This window comes from Tamandua tetradactyla, chromosome 14 (assembly GCF_023851605.1).
Source record: "Tamandua tetradactyla isolate mTamTet1 chromosome 14, mTamTet1.pri, whole genome shotgun sequence".
Taxonomy (NCBI): Eukaryota; Metazoa; Chordata; class Mammalia; order Pilosa; family Myrmecophagidae; genus Tamandua; species Tamandua tetradactyla.
Window position 1 is genome coordinate 47,581,691 of NC_135340.1, and position 18,670 is coordinate 47,600,360.

The 18,670-nt window shown below is 39.0% G+C and overlaps 1 protein-coding gene across 2 annotated transcripts in view; it reads right to left on the reverse strand.

Annotated features, from left to right (window-relative positions):
- The window catches only part of SCG5 (secretogranin V), a 69,482-nt gene extending 52,464 nt beyond the window's left edge, over positions 1-17,018 (reverse strand). For both annotated transcript variants that reach the window (XM_077127384.1, XM_077127383.1), the window contains exons 1-2: positions 16,916-17,018; positions 15,085-15,317 (exon numbers count right to left, since the gene is read on the reverse strand). In XM_077127384.1, the coding sequence (XP_076983499.1) occupies positions 15,085-15,310 (226 nt within the window). In that variant the 5' untranslated portion in view covers positions 15,311-15,317; positions 16,916-17,018. The remainder of the gene's footprint in view (positions 1-15,084; positions 15,318-16,915) is intronic.
- Between the last annotated feature and the right edge of the window lie 1,652 nt (positions 17,019-18,670).

Here is an 18,670-nt window from a genome sequence, read left to right on the forward strand (position 1 = left end):
GTAATGAATGATGTTTGATTTAATTGGCTGGTGCTTAAATGAGAGGGCTCAATGTAGCACAACCCAAGCAGCTCAGCATACCTCATCTCAGCACTCACAGCTCAGCCCAGTGTCTTTGGAGATGCAGAAAGAAATCACACAGGGGAAAGCTATTGGAACCCAGAGGCCTGGAAAGAAGGCCAACAGAGATCACCCTGTGCCTTCCCACGTAAGAAAGAATCTCAGTTGAAAGTTAGCTGCCTTTCCTCTGAAGAACTAAAGAAATAAATCCCCTTTTATTAAAAGCCAATCCATCTCTGGTGTGTTGCATTCCGGCAGCTAGCAAACTAGAACAGGAAACTAACTACATTTCTTGCTTGCATTCTTATTTTTAAATTAATTCTAAGAAGGTGGCTTGGAGTAGTACATAGTGTCTGAAAATACCTGAGGCCAAAACCCTCCACACCTCTCTGCATCCTGACTCTTCCTTTTTTTTTTTTCCAATGGAGGAACCATCTATGCTGTAGTTCTCATCCCCTCCCACCTCCACAGGAACTTTTATCACTTAGTTTCCTTCTCTTCATCCCACATCTTCAACTCTTCTTCTCCACTGGTTCTTGCCTATTAGCATTTAAAGAAGTTAAAATCTCTCCCATCTATCATCTAGAAATGCCTATAGTGTAAAATCATATTGACTAAATGTACAAATTAAAAAGATTTTTACCTAAGGAAGAACAAAGGAATGTCAATATTGCAGGGTGCTGAAAATAGATGGTCACTCATATTTTAAAACTTCAACTTCTGTGTGAGTCTAAAGCAAGAAATGTTTATTTGGTGCAAAAATTATATTTCGACTAGTGCATTTCCTAATTTAACTTGTATGGACAGTTTAATTGAACACCATAAGTACATAGAATCTTGAATAGGTTTTTGTTGGTTGGTACAGGTTAGTGTGATGCCCCCAAAAATCCCAGAGTGATTTGAACAGTCAATAAAGAGGTATTTGCAGGGTCCCCTTGGGGGAATGGGGAGAAAGGGGGAAAAATTAACTTCCCTATTTGGAGAATTCCTGACATTCTCGCAAGAAGTGGGGACAACCAAATCAATAGGCCAAGCCCTCAAGCTTGGAGTTTACCTGTATGAAACTTATCCCACCAAAGGATAAGCTAGCTAAATCTACTTAAAATTAGGCCTAAGAATCACCCCCAGAGAACCTCTTTTGTTGCTCAGATGTGGCCTGCCTATCTCTCAGCTGACAGAGCAAGCGAGCTCACTGGCCTCCCCACTCTATGTGGGACATGACTTCCAGGGATGTAAACCTCCCTGGCAATGTGGAACAGAAATCCTAGAATGAGCTGGGACTCAGCATCAAGGGATTGAGAAAACCTTCTTGACCAAAAGGGGGAAGAGAAAAATGAGACAAAATTAAATGTCAGTGGCTGAGAAATTTCAGAGTTGAGAGGTTATCCTGGAGGTTATTCTTATGCATTAAATAGATAACCCCTTTTTAGTTTATGGTGTATTAGAGAGGCACGAGGGAACTACCTGAAACTGTAGAGCTATGTTTCAGTAGCCATGTTTCTTGAATGATTGTATAATGATCTAGCTTTCGCAGTGTGACTGTGTGATTGTGAAAACCTTGTGTCTGATGACCCTTTTATTTATTTATGGACAGATGGGTAAAAAATATGGAAGAAATAAACAAATAATAGGGGGAACAAAGGTTAAAACAAACAGAGTAGATTGAAATATTACTGGTTAATGAGAGGGAGGGGTATGGCATGTATGAGTGTTTTCCTTTTTCTTTCTTTTGCTGAGAGATGCAAATGTTCCAAAAATGATCATGGTGATGAACACACAACTTTGTGACGATATTGTGAGCCACTGATTGTAACCATGTCAAGAATGTCTGTATGCTGTTCATAAAAAAAAAATCTCTCCCATCCTCAAACTATAATCTAAACAAAAACTTTACTGAGCTCTACATCACTCATCCTCCATCCTGCCACAACTATTACTCACTCATCTTCCCCTTACCTAACATTTGGGGAACAGATTTTTTAATTGTATCTTCTTCCTTGTTTCCCATTAACACCTCAGCCCCCTTAGTATGGTTTCTGCACCTCCTACTCCACAGAACTAGTTCTGACCGAAGATCCCAGTAACTTCTGTGTCGTTAATGAATACTCAATGAACACCTTATACCCAATCATTATTTCACATAACCTCCTTCCTGATTTTGACAGTGGTGACCACTGTTCCTTCTTGAAATTATTTCCTTGTCTCCCTTACATTTCCTTTTCTGGTTCTCCTTCTTCCCAGCCAGTCTTTCTCAGTTTCCTTTGGAGATTCTTCTTCTTTTAGTTGGCCGTCATATGTTGAGTCCTCTGGGAGTTTGTCTTTGTGTTTTCTTCTTTCTTAATACTTGCCCAGGGTAACTTCATCCATTCCTAGAGTTCCAGCCACCATTAACATGGGGATGACTGAAATCTCTTTCTTCACCCAGACATTTCTCCTGTGGTACATATATCTAAGCGCTTCCCTGACACCTGCACCTGGATGTCCCAGGGCATCTTAATACTACATAATAATGCCATCATATTCATCCTCCTTAGCCCCCCCCCAAGAAGAGAAAAAACACCCCGCTATTCCTTTTGAACTTCTTATTATCTATGCAATCTCCCAAAACAGAAAACTAGAAATAGTTACCCAGGGATATTTTTTTTAAAGAATTTGAGTTCAGGGTAGACTCAAGATGATCCCAAAGGTCATGAGCCAAATTGAAGGTCTCTTGTCCATGCAAAGGCAGCCCTCAAACCCACAACTCCAATTGCTTCCCCAGGATGGGGATAACCTAGAAATAGGGTTTAGATAAGATACAAGGGTCAAGAGTCAGCTCTACTCTCCTCCAACTGCAGAGAGAAGCTAGCCTAACTAAGCAACGCTCAGGTATTTCAGCATTCATTTCTGCCTTGCCGCCAACCTTCAAATGGGATGCAGCTGTTGCTACTCTATGGTGAAATGGGGCTGCAGCTCCTTTATTTAGATCAAAGGTTGGCTAGTAGAGGCTTCTTAGTACCCACCTCTTCAAACAGGCTTTATCTTACAAAGGACTCTCTCCACTTGATATGGATTAAGAAAATGATCTTCCTTCTCTTTATTTTGAAAAGAAAAATTTGGAATCCAAAAGTCAGTGCTATAAAAAAAATTCTGGTATTTTTATGTTTGGCAATATAGATTTAAAATTATTCAAAACTATCAAACACTAATATTTAATGACTTTCTATCTCAATGGTTACTATTGTGCAAGATATCTGTGGCCTAGAAGTGTGGGCTGGCACTGAGGATGTTAACATTCTGAAAACTGAAGTGCAAACATTTTTCCAGGTGGACTCATCCAAAACCAATATCTGGCTCCCAAGAGCCTCTATCCTACAGCAAATGGCTCTCTGAGTTAGTTCCTTGGACAGCTAGTAGCTTTACTTGTTTCTGGGTTAATGTAACAGCAGTAGCCATTTAGCAACGTTATAGGGACCAAGGAGCAATTTTTGGTGCAACCTTAGGTTTGGGAGAAGACTGGCACTGCTGAATAGAAAACATGAACTTAATTGCTAATTGAATAGGTAATCAGGGGAAATCGTTAAAAATTTAAAGCATGCTATCAAAAATCAACACATTGATAGGAGGCAGGCCTGAAATTCAGTAGTAACAGCATCCACTTATTGCATACCCCCATATGACACATGAGAAAACTAAAGCTCAACAAAAGTTTCCAAAATCACACATGGTTAGGAAATGAGTCAAGCTAGCAAGTCTCAACCCTAGTTTCCCTTGCCACTAAAACACATGCTCTTTTTTCTACATAACACCAATTAGTTCTCTATTTAATTGTCTTTCCTTTGTGTTTTTGTTTTGCTTTGGGCTAAGAATGTATACAATCGAAAGCTGCTCCTTACCAAGCTGCATTTAAGGTTCCCAGAGAGAAGTAAAAAATAATACACAATCCTCTGATATTTTTGACAAATGCTTCCTTCCCAGTGACCACTTAAATCTACTAACACTGAAAAAGCTGCCAGTAACAAAAATCTCTATCCTATTTGGCCCCCTGCTGGTTTAGGTCCAGAACTGCAAAAGTCTTTCCTGTTTCTAGGTAGGCAGCTGTACAAAAGGCACAAATCTTGTACCATGATAACCACAGTTATAAATCAGTCTAGTAAACAGACAGTTTTGCTGAGTACATCTCACTGAGCTCATGGTAAGAAATTCTAGGTGGCGTTTTAAAAACAGAATAAAAATGGAAAATTTTCCTTGAATTGAAATGAAAGAGTCTCAATAGATCCAGATAGCAGACAGTATTAATTTACATACTATTGCTGCAATACATTTATTTTTTACTACTACATGTCTGGGTATAAAGCAGTGAATAAAACAGACACACCCTCATAGAACTTATACTCCAGTGAGGGAGATAGATAATAAACAAGTAAACAAACATTAATTATAAATTACAACAAATGTTATGGAGTTTTTTTTAAAAAATAAAAGGATGTTGATTTGTGCCTTAAAGAACATTATTGACAAAGTGAAAAGACAACCTACAGTATAGGAGAAATTATTTGGAAATCATTTGTTTGAAAAAAGTTTAATATCAAGAATATATAAAGAGTTCCTTTAGGTCAACAACAAAAGTCAAACCCATTTTAAAAATGGGCATGGCATAATGGGATTGAGAAAGCCTTCTTGACCAAAAGAAAGAAGAGAGAAATGAGACAATTTAATAAAGTTTCAGTGCCTGAGAAATTTCAAACAGAGTCGAGAGGTTATTTTGGAGGTTTTTCTTATGCATTATATAGATATCCCTTTTCAGTTTATGGTATATTGGAGAGGTTGGAGGGAAGTACCTGAAACTATTGAGCTGTGTTCCAGTAGCTTTGATTTTTGAAGATGACTGTATGAAGATATAAGTTTTACAGTGTGACTGCATGATTGTGAAGACATCGTGTCTGATGCTCCTTTTATCCAGGGTATGGACAGATGAGTAAAAAAAAATTGATAAAAATAAATAAACAATAGGGAATAAAGGGTAAAATAGATTGGGTAGATAGAAATACTAGCAGTCAATGAGAGGGAAGGGTGAGGGGTATGGGACATATGAGCTTTTTCTTTTTACTTTTTATTTCTTTTTCTAGAGTAATGCAAATGTTCCAAAAAATGATCATGGTGATGAATACAGAGCTAGGTGATGAAACTGCAAGCCACTGATTATATACCATGTATAGACTGTATGTGTGTGAAAATATGTCAATAAAAATATTTAAGGGAGGGCCACAATGGCTCAGCAGGCAAGAATGCTTGCCTGCCATGTCAGAGGACCTGGGTTCGATTCCTGGTGCCTGCTCATGTAAAAAAAAAAAAAATTTTAAATAAAATAAAATGGGCCATGGGCTTAAATAGACATTCCTCCAAAGATGATACACAAAAGATATTCAACATTATTAGCCATTAGAGAAATGAAAATTAAAACCACAATGGGATACCACTTCACATATACTAGGATGGCTATTACTAAAAAGCAGTAAAAAATGTGTTGATAAGGATGTGCAGAAATTGGAACTCTTGTTCCCTGCTGGTGGGAATATAAAATGGTACAGGCAATGGTTCTTCAAAGAACTATACATAGAATTAAAATAATGCCATTCTTAGGAATATACCCTAAAGAACTGAAAGCAGGAGGTCAAACAGATACTCCTATACCAATGTTCATAATAGCATTATTCATAACAGCCAAAAGGTAGAAACTACCTGTGTCAATTTGAAAGGATTATGTACCCTAGAAAAGCCATGTTTTAATCCTGATCCATCTTGTGAAGGCAGACATTTCCTTTAATCCCTACTCAACACTATAAGTTGGAACCTTGATTAGATTATTTCTGTGGAGACATCGCATGCCCAATTGTGGGCATTAACCTTTGATTAGAGAGAGATGTGACTCCACCCATTCCAGAAGGGTCTTGATTAGTTTACTGGAATCCTTTAAAAGAGGAAACATTTTGGAGAAAGTTCCAGAACCACGACCACAAGAGAGCCCACACAGCCAGAGACCTTTGGAGATGAAGAAGGAAAATGCCCCTGGAGGAGCTTCATGAAACAAGAAGCCTGGAGTGAAAGCTAGCAGATGTCGCCATGTTCACCATGTGCCCTTCCAGTTGAGAGAGAAACTCTGAAAGTCATTGGCCTTCTTGAACCAAGGTATCTTTCCTTGGATACCTCAGATTGGACACTTCTACTAGCCTTGTTTTAATTTGGACATTTTCACACCTTAAAACTGTAAACTTGCAACTTATTAAATTCCCCTTTTTAAAAAGCCATTCTATTCCTGGTATATCACATTCTGGCAGCTTGGAAACTAGAACACCACCCAAGTATCCACCACAAGATGAACAGATAAAAACAAAAACAGTATATCCATGGAATATTATTCAGCCGGAAAAAGGAGTGACGTTCTCATTTACACAACCATATGGGTGGACCTTGAAAATATTATGCTAAGTGAAATAAGCCAGATATGAAAGGACAAATACCATATGATTCCACTTAGATGAAATATCTAGAATAAGCAAATCCATAGAGACAGAAAGGTGATAGAGGTTATCAGGAGCTGGAGAGGGGTGAAGGGAGGAATGAGGAGTTATTGTTTAATGGGTACAGAGTTTCTGTTTGGGGTGATAAAAATGTTTTGGTAATGATGGATAGTAGTGATGGTAGCACAACATTGTAAAGATAATTAATCCACTGAATTGCATACTTAAAAATGTTAAAATGGAAAAGTTATGTTATGTATGTATATATTACGACAATAAAAAAATTTTAAGTACAGTAATTAGGGTGGGGAACCATGGTGACAGAGAATGGGGACTACTCAGAGCAGTCAGGGCAAGCTTCTCTAAGCAGGTGGCTTTGAAATGGAAACCTAAATATTAGAAGGATATAGGTAGGCAAAGAGTGGAAGGAACAATCTGTGAAAGCCTTGAGGTGGGAAGACACTGGCATGACCGAGGAACCAAAGGGAGGCCAGGGTGACTGGAGCAAAGTGAGAGAGGGGAAGCACAACAGGAAACGCAACACCAGCTCATGTGGATCCTTGAAGGTCATGACAAGAAGTGTTATTTTTATCCAAGGTGCAGTGGACAGCCACTGATTGGATTTTAAGTGGGGAGCAGGGAAGGAGTGACATGATCTGATTTAAAACTATTATTTTTACAAGTTTAACTCTGGCTTTCCTCTGGAGAACAATCTGGAAAGGACCAAGAGTAGAAAAAGGAAGACCAAATAAATGGAAATTTCAGAAAGCCACACCAGACACAATGGTTATCTTGGACTAAGGTGTTTGGAGCAGAGCTAGAGAAGACAGGAAAATTACAGATACACTATGGGACTGGAAATAAAATAAACTGCTTATAATTTGTGTATGACATGTGATGACTAAAATCAAGGATAACTCCTAGGTTTTGGGCTTGCATATATGGCCAAGTGATGGTATTAATCATTGGGGCAAAAAGAATGATATAGAGACTATTCTGGAGGTGCTCTTATACAAGCTTCAGTTAGATCTTGCTACCTATCAGAACCTGCCAACCCCCAATCAGGACCATTCCAGCCAATCCCAAAGAACACCTAGGACAATATATAAGATTCCACAAGGGTTCCATGCACTAGAGTAACTTTCCAGAAACCTACAACCTCCAGATGGGTCCCTAGTCCAGATAAGTCCTGAAACCTAGCCCAACCTCTCCAGGTGTGCGGGTTTGAAAGGATGTATGTACCCTAGAAAAGCCATGTTTTAATCCCAATCCCATTCTGTAAAGGCAGCCTTTTCTTCTAATCCCTATTCAGCACTGTATGTTCGAAACTGTAATTAGATCATCTCCCTGGAGGTATGATTTAATCAAGAGTGGTTGTTAAACTGGATTAGCTGGAGGCGTGTCTCCATCCATTTGGGTGGGTCTTGATTAGTTTCTGGAGTTCTATAAAAGAGGAAACATTTTGGAGAATGAGAGAGATTCTTAGAGAGCAGAACGACATAGCCACAAGAAGCAGAGAGCCCACCAGCCAGCAACCTTCGGAAATAAATAAAGAAAATGTTGCCTCGGGAGATTCATGAAACAGGAAGCCAGGAGAAGAAGCTAGCAGATGATGCCGTGTTCACCATGTGCCTTTCCAGATGAGAGAGAAACTCTGACTGTGCTCGCCATGTGCCCTTCCACTTGAGAGAGAAACCCTGAACTTCATTGGCCTTCTTGAACCAAAGTATCTTTCCCTGGAAGACTTAGATTGGACATTTCTATAGACTTGCTCTAATTGGGACATTTTCTCAGCCTTAGAACTGTAAACTAGCAACTTATTAAATTCCCCTCTTTAAAAGCTGTTCTGTTTCTGGTATATTTCATTCCAGCAGCCAGCAAACTAGAATACCAGAACATCAGACAGTTCCATCTCCCTACCACATATTAGTGACAGACCCTTCTGATATGAAAAATTTAGAATTACCATAGCCCAAACACCCCTAAAGAGAGGGATGGAAAGATCAAAGATGATGGTGGAGTTAGGAAGATAGGATTTAACAAATGAATATGAATGCTGAAACATTAAGTTGAGATCTCTTTTAGTCTCCAGTATCTTAGAGCAGCTAGAAGTAAAAACCTAAAATTGTGAAATTGTAACCCATGTCAAACTCTGAAATATGTTCTACAACTAACTGTGGTGCTGTGCTTTGAAATTTATAGCTTTTTTGTATATATGTTATTTCTCAAAAAAAAGAAGGAAAAAAGTCAATTTTGATGATAAAAAAATATTTAAGTCCTCTAGCCTCCTATACTATGGAGCAGTGGAGCAGCTAGAAGGAAAAATATGAAAGGCTCATATGGTAGCTCATGACAAACTCTGGGCTCTGTCCTGTAACTACTAGTCGAAGAGTGCTTTGAAAATTATTGCTTTTTTATTTCTTTGCTTTATATATATGTTATACTATATAATAGAAGTTAAAAAAACAAAAAAGAAAGAATGATATAAACAGGTGGGGGAAGGTGGTGGAAGGAGAAATCAGAATTGAGACATGATTCTTTGGAGATTCATGCCAACCAATGGTTATCCAAGAAAGAAGTTTGGCCTGAAAATATAAATATTGGAGTCATCAGCAAAGAAATGGTATTTGGAATCAAGAGAATGAATATGTTCATCAAGGTAGAAAATTTAGAAGAATAAGAAAAGAGGATTCAGTACTGGGCCCTGGAGAACTCATCAGTGTAAACTGCATTAGAAGAGACGTAGAGACTGCAAATAAAACTTTGAAGAAATAGTTAAAGGGAAAGGGGAAAAGAGGAAAGCAAGAGTGTGCCATCTTGGTATATACTGATATATTGACACCAAGACCAAGAAAGAAAAGAGTTTTAAGAAGAGATGGTAAAGTGTGTGGGGTACTCCCAAGAAGTTGAGGAGGTTGAAGGAAGAGGGTGTAGGTGAATTTGGCATGGAGGTTGTTGGGCTTGACAACAATCTAAAGGCATCTCAAAATTAATGTGCAGAATTGAACTTCTCATCTTCCCCTGAATATTTGTTTACTTCGCCATCTCCCTAAGCTCCAGAAAAGGCAATTACATTCTACCAGTTCCTCAGACCAAATATCTTGTTGTTACCCTTGACTCCTCTCTTTCTGTGAACCCCTACGTCTAACCCATCAGTAAATCCTGTTGGCTCCAACTTCAAAATATATCCACAATCTGATTATTGCTCATCACTTCCATAGCAATCATGCTGGTACAGCTCTCACTTAGATTGCAACAACAGTACCCTAACTAATAATCTCCCTGATTCCATCTCTCCTGCCCTACAGGATATTTTCAACACAGCAGTTACATCATTTCAAAATGTAGACCAACCACATCTTTCTATCAAAACCCTCTAACGGCATCACATATCACTCAGAGGATAAGCCAAACACCTGACAGGTCTATAAGACCTATATTATCTGTCCCCACACCCCCAACCTCTCACCTCCAACCTCCCCTTCTTTGTGTTATCCCAATCTCATCTCCTATTACTTTTGAGTCTTTTGGCTTCAGCCACACTAGCCTTCTTGCTATTCCTCAATCAGCTCCCATATTATGGTTTTTGCACTTGCTGTTCCCTCTTCCTGGAATGCTCTTCCTCCATATATCACACAACTTATTCTAACAACTCTTTCAGGCTTTTTCTCACATTTCGAGTATGGAGTCTCCAACCCGTATTTTAAGTTGTTTTTTCAGCTCTCTTCCTGTTTCATTTTATTTATATCATTTATAACCACCTGATCTGTATGTTTTACTTTTCGTTTAAGGATTATATTCCTCTGTCTTGCTACTCTTTGAGGTTCATGTTTATTTCCTCTGTATCTTTACTAGTGTCTGGTACTCACTAAATACCTGTTGAAGTGAGGCATGAGTGGTGGAGACAGTTGACTACAATTGACTTGGAGAGAATGAGAGGTGAAAAAGAACAATCAGCATGTGTCAAATGGGTGCTGTGGAGGGGAGCAGAAAAATGGTAGAGTAACTAAAGTGATATAGGATCAAAGGAGGGAAGTCTTTTTTAATGGGACTTATGACCTCAGTAATCTAATGGCAATTCATACTGATGCTATTTCAAATACTAAAAGGCTAGTTTATAATCCTATTTTTGAGTGCTAACATATATTCAATGGTATTAATAAAATCTATGGCTCAAACAATTAATTGAATAAGAACAGACAAAATTAGAAAGATAATTTATTATTGCCTTCTATGGGCCACATATTAGATCTGGGATTACAGTAATGAATAGCCCTGTCCTCAGTAATTCTCACTTGAGGTGATGACAATGATTCATTTAGAAATGATTTCACTGTAGTGAAATGATTTCACTATAGTCATGCATGCTTAAAGTTTATTTTTGCTTCTCTAGACTGGAATATTACCTAATTGTGGGTGAATAAATTTAAATCCTACCTCCAAAGTGAATGGAAACTTAGAGAAGTTAAATAATTTCCTCAAGATCACACCACTAATAAACAATGGAGCTGGCATTCAAATCCTGGCATCTTTGAGAATAAAGTCTGTGTTTATAACTGCTAGGCTAAATTTGTATTAAAGTTTACACCAGAATACATAAACTATGTGTCTCCTTTCCATAAAAATTAGAAGATAACTTTCTAACTTGAACCTTCATTAAAAAAAGTCCTAAAACAAATACTGGAAGGAATATGGACTGTATTTCATATATCCATCAGAAGGGCTTTATTTACATAAATGTCTAGGAATTAGCATGGGTGAATATCTGAGATAGACATTACAAATGAATGAATAAATTGAAACCACATTATACTCACATGACTAATGATCAGACTCCCCAGCAAGCTAAGTGTTGAGATCCTGAACAGGGAAAACTGCAGGCTTCTTATTCTTCTCCCCAGTGTACTTAGACTATTTTCTCTCTTTTAGCTTGCATCCGAGATGTAGTAGGCAAAATTCTAAGATGACCCCTGAGATTCCTACCTGGTAGGGTGTACACCATCCATAATCCTTTCCTTTTGAATATGGTTGGGGTCTGTGTGTGTGTGTGTTTATAAAGGGATTTCACTCCGTTGTTATACTTCAAAAATGATAGGATGGTCACTCCCATGATTATATAGTTATATGAGGCTCCATCTTAGCAAACTGAAGGAATATTCTCCCTCTGACTTTGAAGAAGTAAGCTTCCATGGCTGACAGCCAACAAGAAAAAGAGCTTCGAAGACGCTCCCCTGCTCCAGCTGAGATTTCAGCCTGAGCAGAGAACCCAGCTAACCTGTGCTGGGACTCCTGACCCATGAAAACTGTGAGAAAATAAAAGGGTATGATTTTAAAATGCTATGTATGTCAACTCAACAACAAAAAGACAGCCAACCCAATTACAAAATGGGAAAAAGACTTGAACAGACACCTACCAGAAGAGGAAATACGAATGGCCAAGAGGCACATGAAGAGATGCTCAATGTCCCTGGCCATTAGAGAAATGCAAATCAAAACCACAATGAGATATCATCTCACACCCACCAGAATGGCCATTATCAACAAAACAGAAAATGACAAGTGCTGGAGAGGATGTGGAGAAAGAGGCACACTTGTCCACTGTTGGTGGGAATGTCAAATGGTGCAACCACTGTGGAAGGCAGTTTGGCGGTTCCTCAAAAAGCTGAATATAGAATCGCCATACGACCTAGCAATACCATTGCTAGGTATCTACTCAAAGGACTTAAGGGCAAAGACACAAACGGACATTTGCACACCAATGTTTATAGCAGCATTATTTACAATTGCAAAGAGATGGAAACAGCCAAAATCTCCATCAACAGAAGAATGGTTAAACAAACTGTGGTATATACATACGATGGAATATTATGCAGCTTTAAGACAAGATAAACTTATGAACCATGTAATAACATGGATGGACCTAGAGAATATTATGCTGAGTGAGATTAGCCAAAAACTAAAGGACAAATACTGTATGGTCCCACTGATGTGAACGGACATTCGAGAATAAACTTGAAATATGTCATTGGTAACAGAGTCCAGCAGGAGTTAGAAACAGGGTAAGATAATGGGTAATTGAAGCTGAAGGGATACAGACTGTGCAACAGGACTAGATACAAAAACTCAAAAATGGACAGCACAATAATACCTAATTGTAAAGTAATCATGTTAAAACACTGAATGAAGCTGCATCTGAGCTATAGGGTTTTTTTTTTTTTTACTATTATTGCTACTTTTATTTCTTTTCTCTATATTAACATTTTATATCTTTTTCTGTTGTGTTGCTAGTTCCTCTAAACCGATGCAAATGTACTAAGAAACGATGATCATGCATGTATGTGATGATGTTAAGAAATACTGAGTGCATATGTAGAATGGTATGATTTCTAAATGTTGTGTTAATTTCTTTTTTTTTGTTAATAAAAAAAAATGCTATGTGTGTGATGATTTGTTACACAGTAGTAGAAAACTAGAACCCAAGGCACTGTTTGTCCCTTACACAAAGGAGACCTATGATTGTTCTGACCTCACATTACTCCAAGGATATTAAGAGAAACAGTTTTTAACCTGAATTGTCCTAATCGTTGTCCTTTCATACTTCCATGCCTGGCACTTACTGTTCCTTAGAACGCTTGGCTGTCCCCGATGAATATCTATTCAATCTTCAAAACCTAGGTGAAATTCTTCAAAGCAGCATTTCCTTACAGCAACTCTCTCCACCCTGCAACCAGAATAAGTTACTCCTACCCATTGCTTCCTTCACAGCAGTTTGTTTGTAATCTATCAGAACACTTGCCATGATCCCTTGTAATAATTTTTTATATGTTTACCCCACCCAGACTGCGAATCTTTCAAGGCAGAACTGCCCTGGTTTTCTCCCAATGCCTGGCATACACTGGGTGCTAAACAGTTCCATACTCAGTGAATCAAATGAATCTCTTAATAAACATAGGCTTTTGATATCCAGTAAGTCACTGTTTCTTTTCTAGCACAGATGATGTCTCCAGGTATTAAGGGAAACTCGAAAAGCCTTCTCCATGACAACAGCTAGGTGACTAACCAAGCACTCACTGTGTTAAAAGGGCAGGTGTTTACTGTACCAAGGGCGCTGGCCTGAGACGGATGGGTGTGCTTGGACCAACAGGTGGCAGAGGGTGGGAAGGATTAGGTTCTCTGCCAGAAGGGGTTGCAGCCAAGCCCTGCCTGATGCGATGATCAAGCCCTACGCTAAGTTTGTATGCTTGCTGATTCAAATCATCTGTTTTAATCTACTTCTGAAATTAAATGTCAACCTGAATACACAACAATCCTCGGAGTTAATTTTATTCAGTGGCTCAAAAGTCTGGGCAACAAAATAGAAATGTGAAACATATATCAACAATACCCATGGCATTCACAAGGCCCCAGGACAGGGAACAATTTTAAGAGATCAGGGACTCCAGCAAAATTATGCAAAATTATACCAGGAATGGCATTTAGCTGGGTGTGTGTTTCGAGAAAACTCAGGTAGAGAATTCACATTTTTCCTTAGGACCCACCCCCATGGGCGAACATGTGAACCGTAAGGGAATGAATGCTTCCTTGTTTGAACCTATATTAATCGTGCTACTTCTTTAGGGCTTCACCTCAGTGGAGAAGGAGATCATTCTGAATCAGAGAGGATACAAAGCAAGGCATAGAAATAAGGTTTATAAGAGCTAGATTCAGGTTCTCTTTATAGATAAATTATTAAACAACAAACAAAACACTGCTTTCGAATAAAACTATTATAACTACATTGTCAGAAACGTAGAAAATTAGGGAGGAAAATTGTCTTGCCACCATAAAACTATTTAATTTACATATTAATACTTATTACATTTTTAAATATGTTTAAAATATTAGACATAGTTTAAAAACTTAATGTCAGTACCTCCTCTTCTTGCTACCCTTGAGTGTACCTGGGGTCATTACTAAGAACCAGATCAGATTCTGTAGGTCTTTTACAAGTATGGGCTGGCAGTGCGGTCTGGGTTTGTATCTTTCTTTAGGGACAGTACTAATTGCTCCATCGTTCACTCAACAAATATCAACTGAATACCAATTATGTACTAGACTTTGTGCTAGGTGCTGGGCTACAACTGTGAATTAGATAAATAAGGTCCCTGCCCTCAAAGAACTTATATTCTCATGTGGGTGTATGTATATACACTGCATAGAAAAATAGGAAAAGGGAAACAGAGAGAGAAGAGGATATAGTGTGTATTAACTATTTTAGAGGACTAGAATGGTTAGGTATCTAGCTGGGGCTGGGGATTGAAAGTTATTACTTAAGGGCTACAGAATTTCTGTTTGGGATGATGAAACGTTCTGAAGTATAATAGAAAGTTACACAACTTTGTGAATGTACTTAATGTCACTGAATCATACACTTTAAAATGATTTTATGTATATTTTGCCACACACAAAAAAAGGAGTGTAAAATAATGTATTAACCATTTCAAATGATATTGGAAACTTCAAACTGACAGAACTCGGTAAATACCTTCGATGCTCTGTGGGCCCACAAGATTCATGGCCTGGTGAGCTGGATATTCTACTCGGGGCCTGGCAATGCCCAACTGCTCCATAACCCCATGGAGCAGCCTCTGGATGTCTGTTTCCGAGACCCGGTCAGGGCTCCGAGGGCTGTAAGCAGAGGTTGAAGTCCACCCACACACCAGCCAGAACACTAGGCCAGAAAGCATGGCAGAGACCACCCCAGAGGCCATTTTTAACCTGCAGAAAAAAGAACAAATACATCCTCTGGCCACAACTGGCAACTGTGATGATGCAATTATGCCACCACTGCACAGAGTACAGTGGACTTCCCCAAAAGGGACTGCGAGGAAGAAATCCTTAGATGTCTGCTTTTATTTTAAAGGTCTACCCTAGGCAGGCCACCTGCTGTGGGAAGGTATTAGAAAAACAAAACAGTCCAAAGTATTCAATTCCCTCCATACCTGCATTCTTGAGAAGGGTAAGCTGAATGGCAGTTCTCTTTTTTATCTTCCTTGCATCTTCCTAAAAGTCCTGCATTACCTCTATTCCTAGCCATAGCAATCTCTCCCTCTCTTCCTAATAAAAAAGCAAGCATCACATGTTGCTTCAATTTTGAGAAAGGAAGAGTGATAGTGATATTTTGAGTTTTCCCAGTCTCAGGGGAGGAAATAATATAAATGAATTTTATAACCATTCTTTACCATTTAAAAGACACAAATGGTAAAGAAGCACAGAAAGGTTAGGGGGTGGCAGAAGGGAACATTTTAACTTATCACACATTTGTTAAATGTTTAAGAGCCTGAGAGGAGTGTAAATGCACACAGCAAAGGCCGTGCCCTGCCATCTGGCAGGGGAGATGAAGTGTGCTTGCTCTGCCACCTACTAGCTGAATGATCTTGGGTAAGTACCTCGATATCATCTTCTGAAAAAAAAAAAAGATAAAAGCATCTAACTTGTCGTTAAGATAAATGTGCAAATACATATAAGGGCTTTGAGCAACATCAGGCACTGAGTGAGCTCCCTATTATGGTTGATATTATTATGTTGGCAATATTGCCTCAGGTTGACCTGTTTATCCTTAAAGTCCTGGAGGTTAGTTAGACTTTTTGAAAAGGGTGATGACAGAGGGAAGGCAGAGCAGGTGAGAGAGAAGAAAACAAGTCTATGGAGTTAATATGCCCTAAATTTTGGCTTCTGTGGCTATGTCTGCAGAACAAGGGAACAAATGTTCGCATAGCTTTTCCCTGCAGCTACCTAACTTGTTTGGGATGGATGCTTCAGGCAGCGGTCCTGCAGTCCCTCCCGTTGATCCCCCTTCTTCGGGGGGGGGGGGGGGGCGGGGTTGAAGAGGAAAACCGTCTATTTTCTTCCTTAAAACCGAAATTGTATCCGCAATTTCTTCTTCTGTATAAGGAAACCTTTATCTAGCTACCCGTAGATCTAAAACCTTATTCCCCTAAGAGCTGACAGCAGCTCTTTGTTGGAAAAGCAAAACCTGCAATTCTGGTGGAAAAGACCAGAGACAGACATCAGCCTCTCCACCCATCTCCATCTTTCCCTTGCCCTCTCTGAATGCAGGAAGTCAGTCTGTTCATTTCCACCTCGCGCCTACACCATTCTGATGTGATAATCTACCCAATCTCCTCGATTTGGTACTGTGCGCCTTTCCCCTATTTATAGCCGATTTCCTAATCCCCCATCCATCTCTTGTCTGACTCCAGCCTCCAACTCGAGCATTTCTGCAGAACGCCTTCCCCCATCCGCGATTCCCAAAAGGACTAGCATTGTTTGGATGTGGAGGTAAAAGGCCAAGCGGGCATCAGCGCAGTACTCACCTACTAGCAGCCTGGGGTACCTGCTATGGTCTCGGCCTCCGACAGAGTCCGATCCCGAGTCGGGCGGCTCCCGCGTCACCTCCCTCCGCATCTTAGCTCCGCCCCAGCCCCTCCTCCAGCAGGTGGAAACCGCCTCCTGGAGACTCCACCCAGTGCATCCCCGGATGGATGGGCCTCTCGGTAAGCCACTCTCCGATGCACCCCACGCATTCTGTACACAAACCTCGTGACTGTCGACACCTCTTAAGAGACCCTCTTCCTCCATAGGTCCCCATGGAAATAAGTCAACTCCTTTCTTAAACAGTTATCTAAACGAAAACTATGCCGGATCTCTAGGTCTGTCCTCCGACGACACACCTTTAATTTTGTCATCCTCTAAATCAGCTTAAGTAAGTCTTTTAGCTTGAACAGGGAAGAGAAAATGGCAGGGGTTACAGACAAAAGATGAAGCGGTCTTAAGAACTTCCAGTGGTGACAATGATAGATTGCTTTCAGGACCCCTTTCATTGAGCAGGAACACTATAGGGATATTTAATAGAGGATGCTAGAAATTTCTGTAAAAGTGATATACTAGGGGAAACACTTTAAAACCTCTATGCATATTAATCCTGAGTGTTATATAGCTAAACCACCTAAGTCAAATTCTAACTTTGGCCATGCCAATGGAGCCCATTAGTACCAACACATTGCAAAAATATATTCAGGTAGACTCAGGATTTTGTTAAATTCACACAGGTTTATAGAGTGCCTACTTTGTGCAATTTTGAACATTTGAAATTTGTTCAAATAGTAAGTGAATTGTAAAGACATACAATATAATATAGTAAATAAGAGTACTGTGAATTTCTTTAATCAAGGATGGGGGTGAGTAAAGTACCGTGGATCATGAGGATAACAAAAAAACTTATGGTTAGAACTCAGATCGCATTACCTTAGCTTTCTATTACCAGCAACATTTATTCATGAGACATACAGGCTTTTGGTTTGAAACCAAGTCTCTCTCCTTTCTTCTATGGATACTCTTCTGTTTACTTTTTTTTCCCCCAATGCCCGCTAACTATCAGGACTAATACAAGCTGAGGGTTAATATTTACTATTCACACGTATTGAGATTTTTTTCAATTCTGAGCTTTACTTTAGCATTATCTTTTATTTTGTATTTAGAAAAATGGAGTTGTTACAGTTTACTGCCTTTGTGTTGATTTCAAATTTGATTTAAATATGCCAAAATGTCTGTGTACTATGAAATAGGATATTTTAAAAATGAAACATCTATCAAATATATCCTTGGTTTGATGGTCACCATAAGCCTATGTTAAGCTCTGAATGATTACAGAATATTGCCAGGCAGCCTACCACTTTCAGTTCTATGTGATCGTACTGTTTGCCAAGATACTAAATTAATATTAGACCTTAATTTATACTTAAAGCATAATTCTTAAAATTATTGCACACACTTTTTAACTATGTAAAATACATTTGATCCAATCTGTGAGGTTAGTAATCTAAGTATTAATTTTCCTCCTTTTTGTATAATGAAAAATTAAGAGATTAAATCAAGTCTAAAATTCAACTTTCCAGACTCACCAATCACACCTCTAAGCAAATATTGTATATTGCAGTTTTCAGTTAACAAAAGTGGTAATGGCATATGGGTAGTTTCTTTTTTAAAAAACAAACATCTTTTGCCATTGATTCATCCCTCAGAAAAGCCACTAATTCAGGTGATTTATTGAGTTAACCTCATATGCTTTC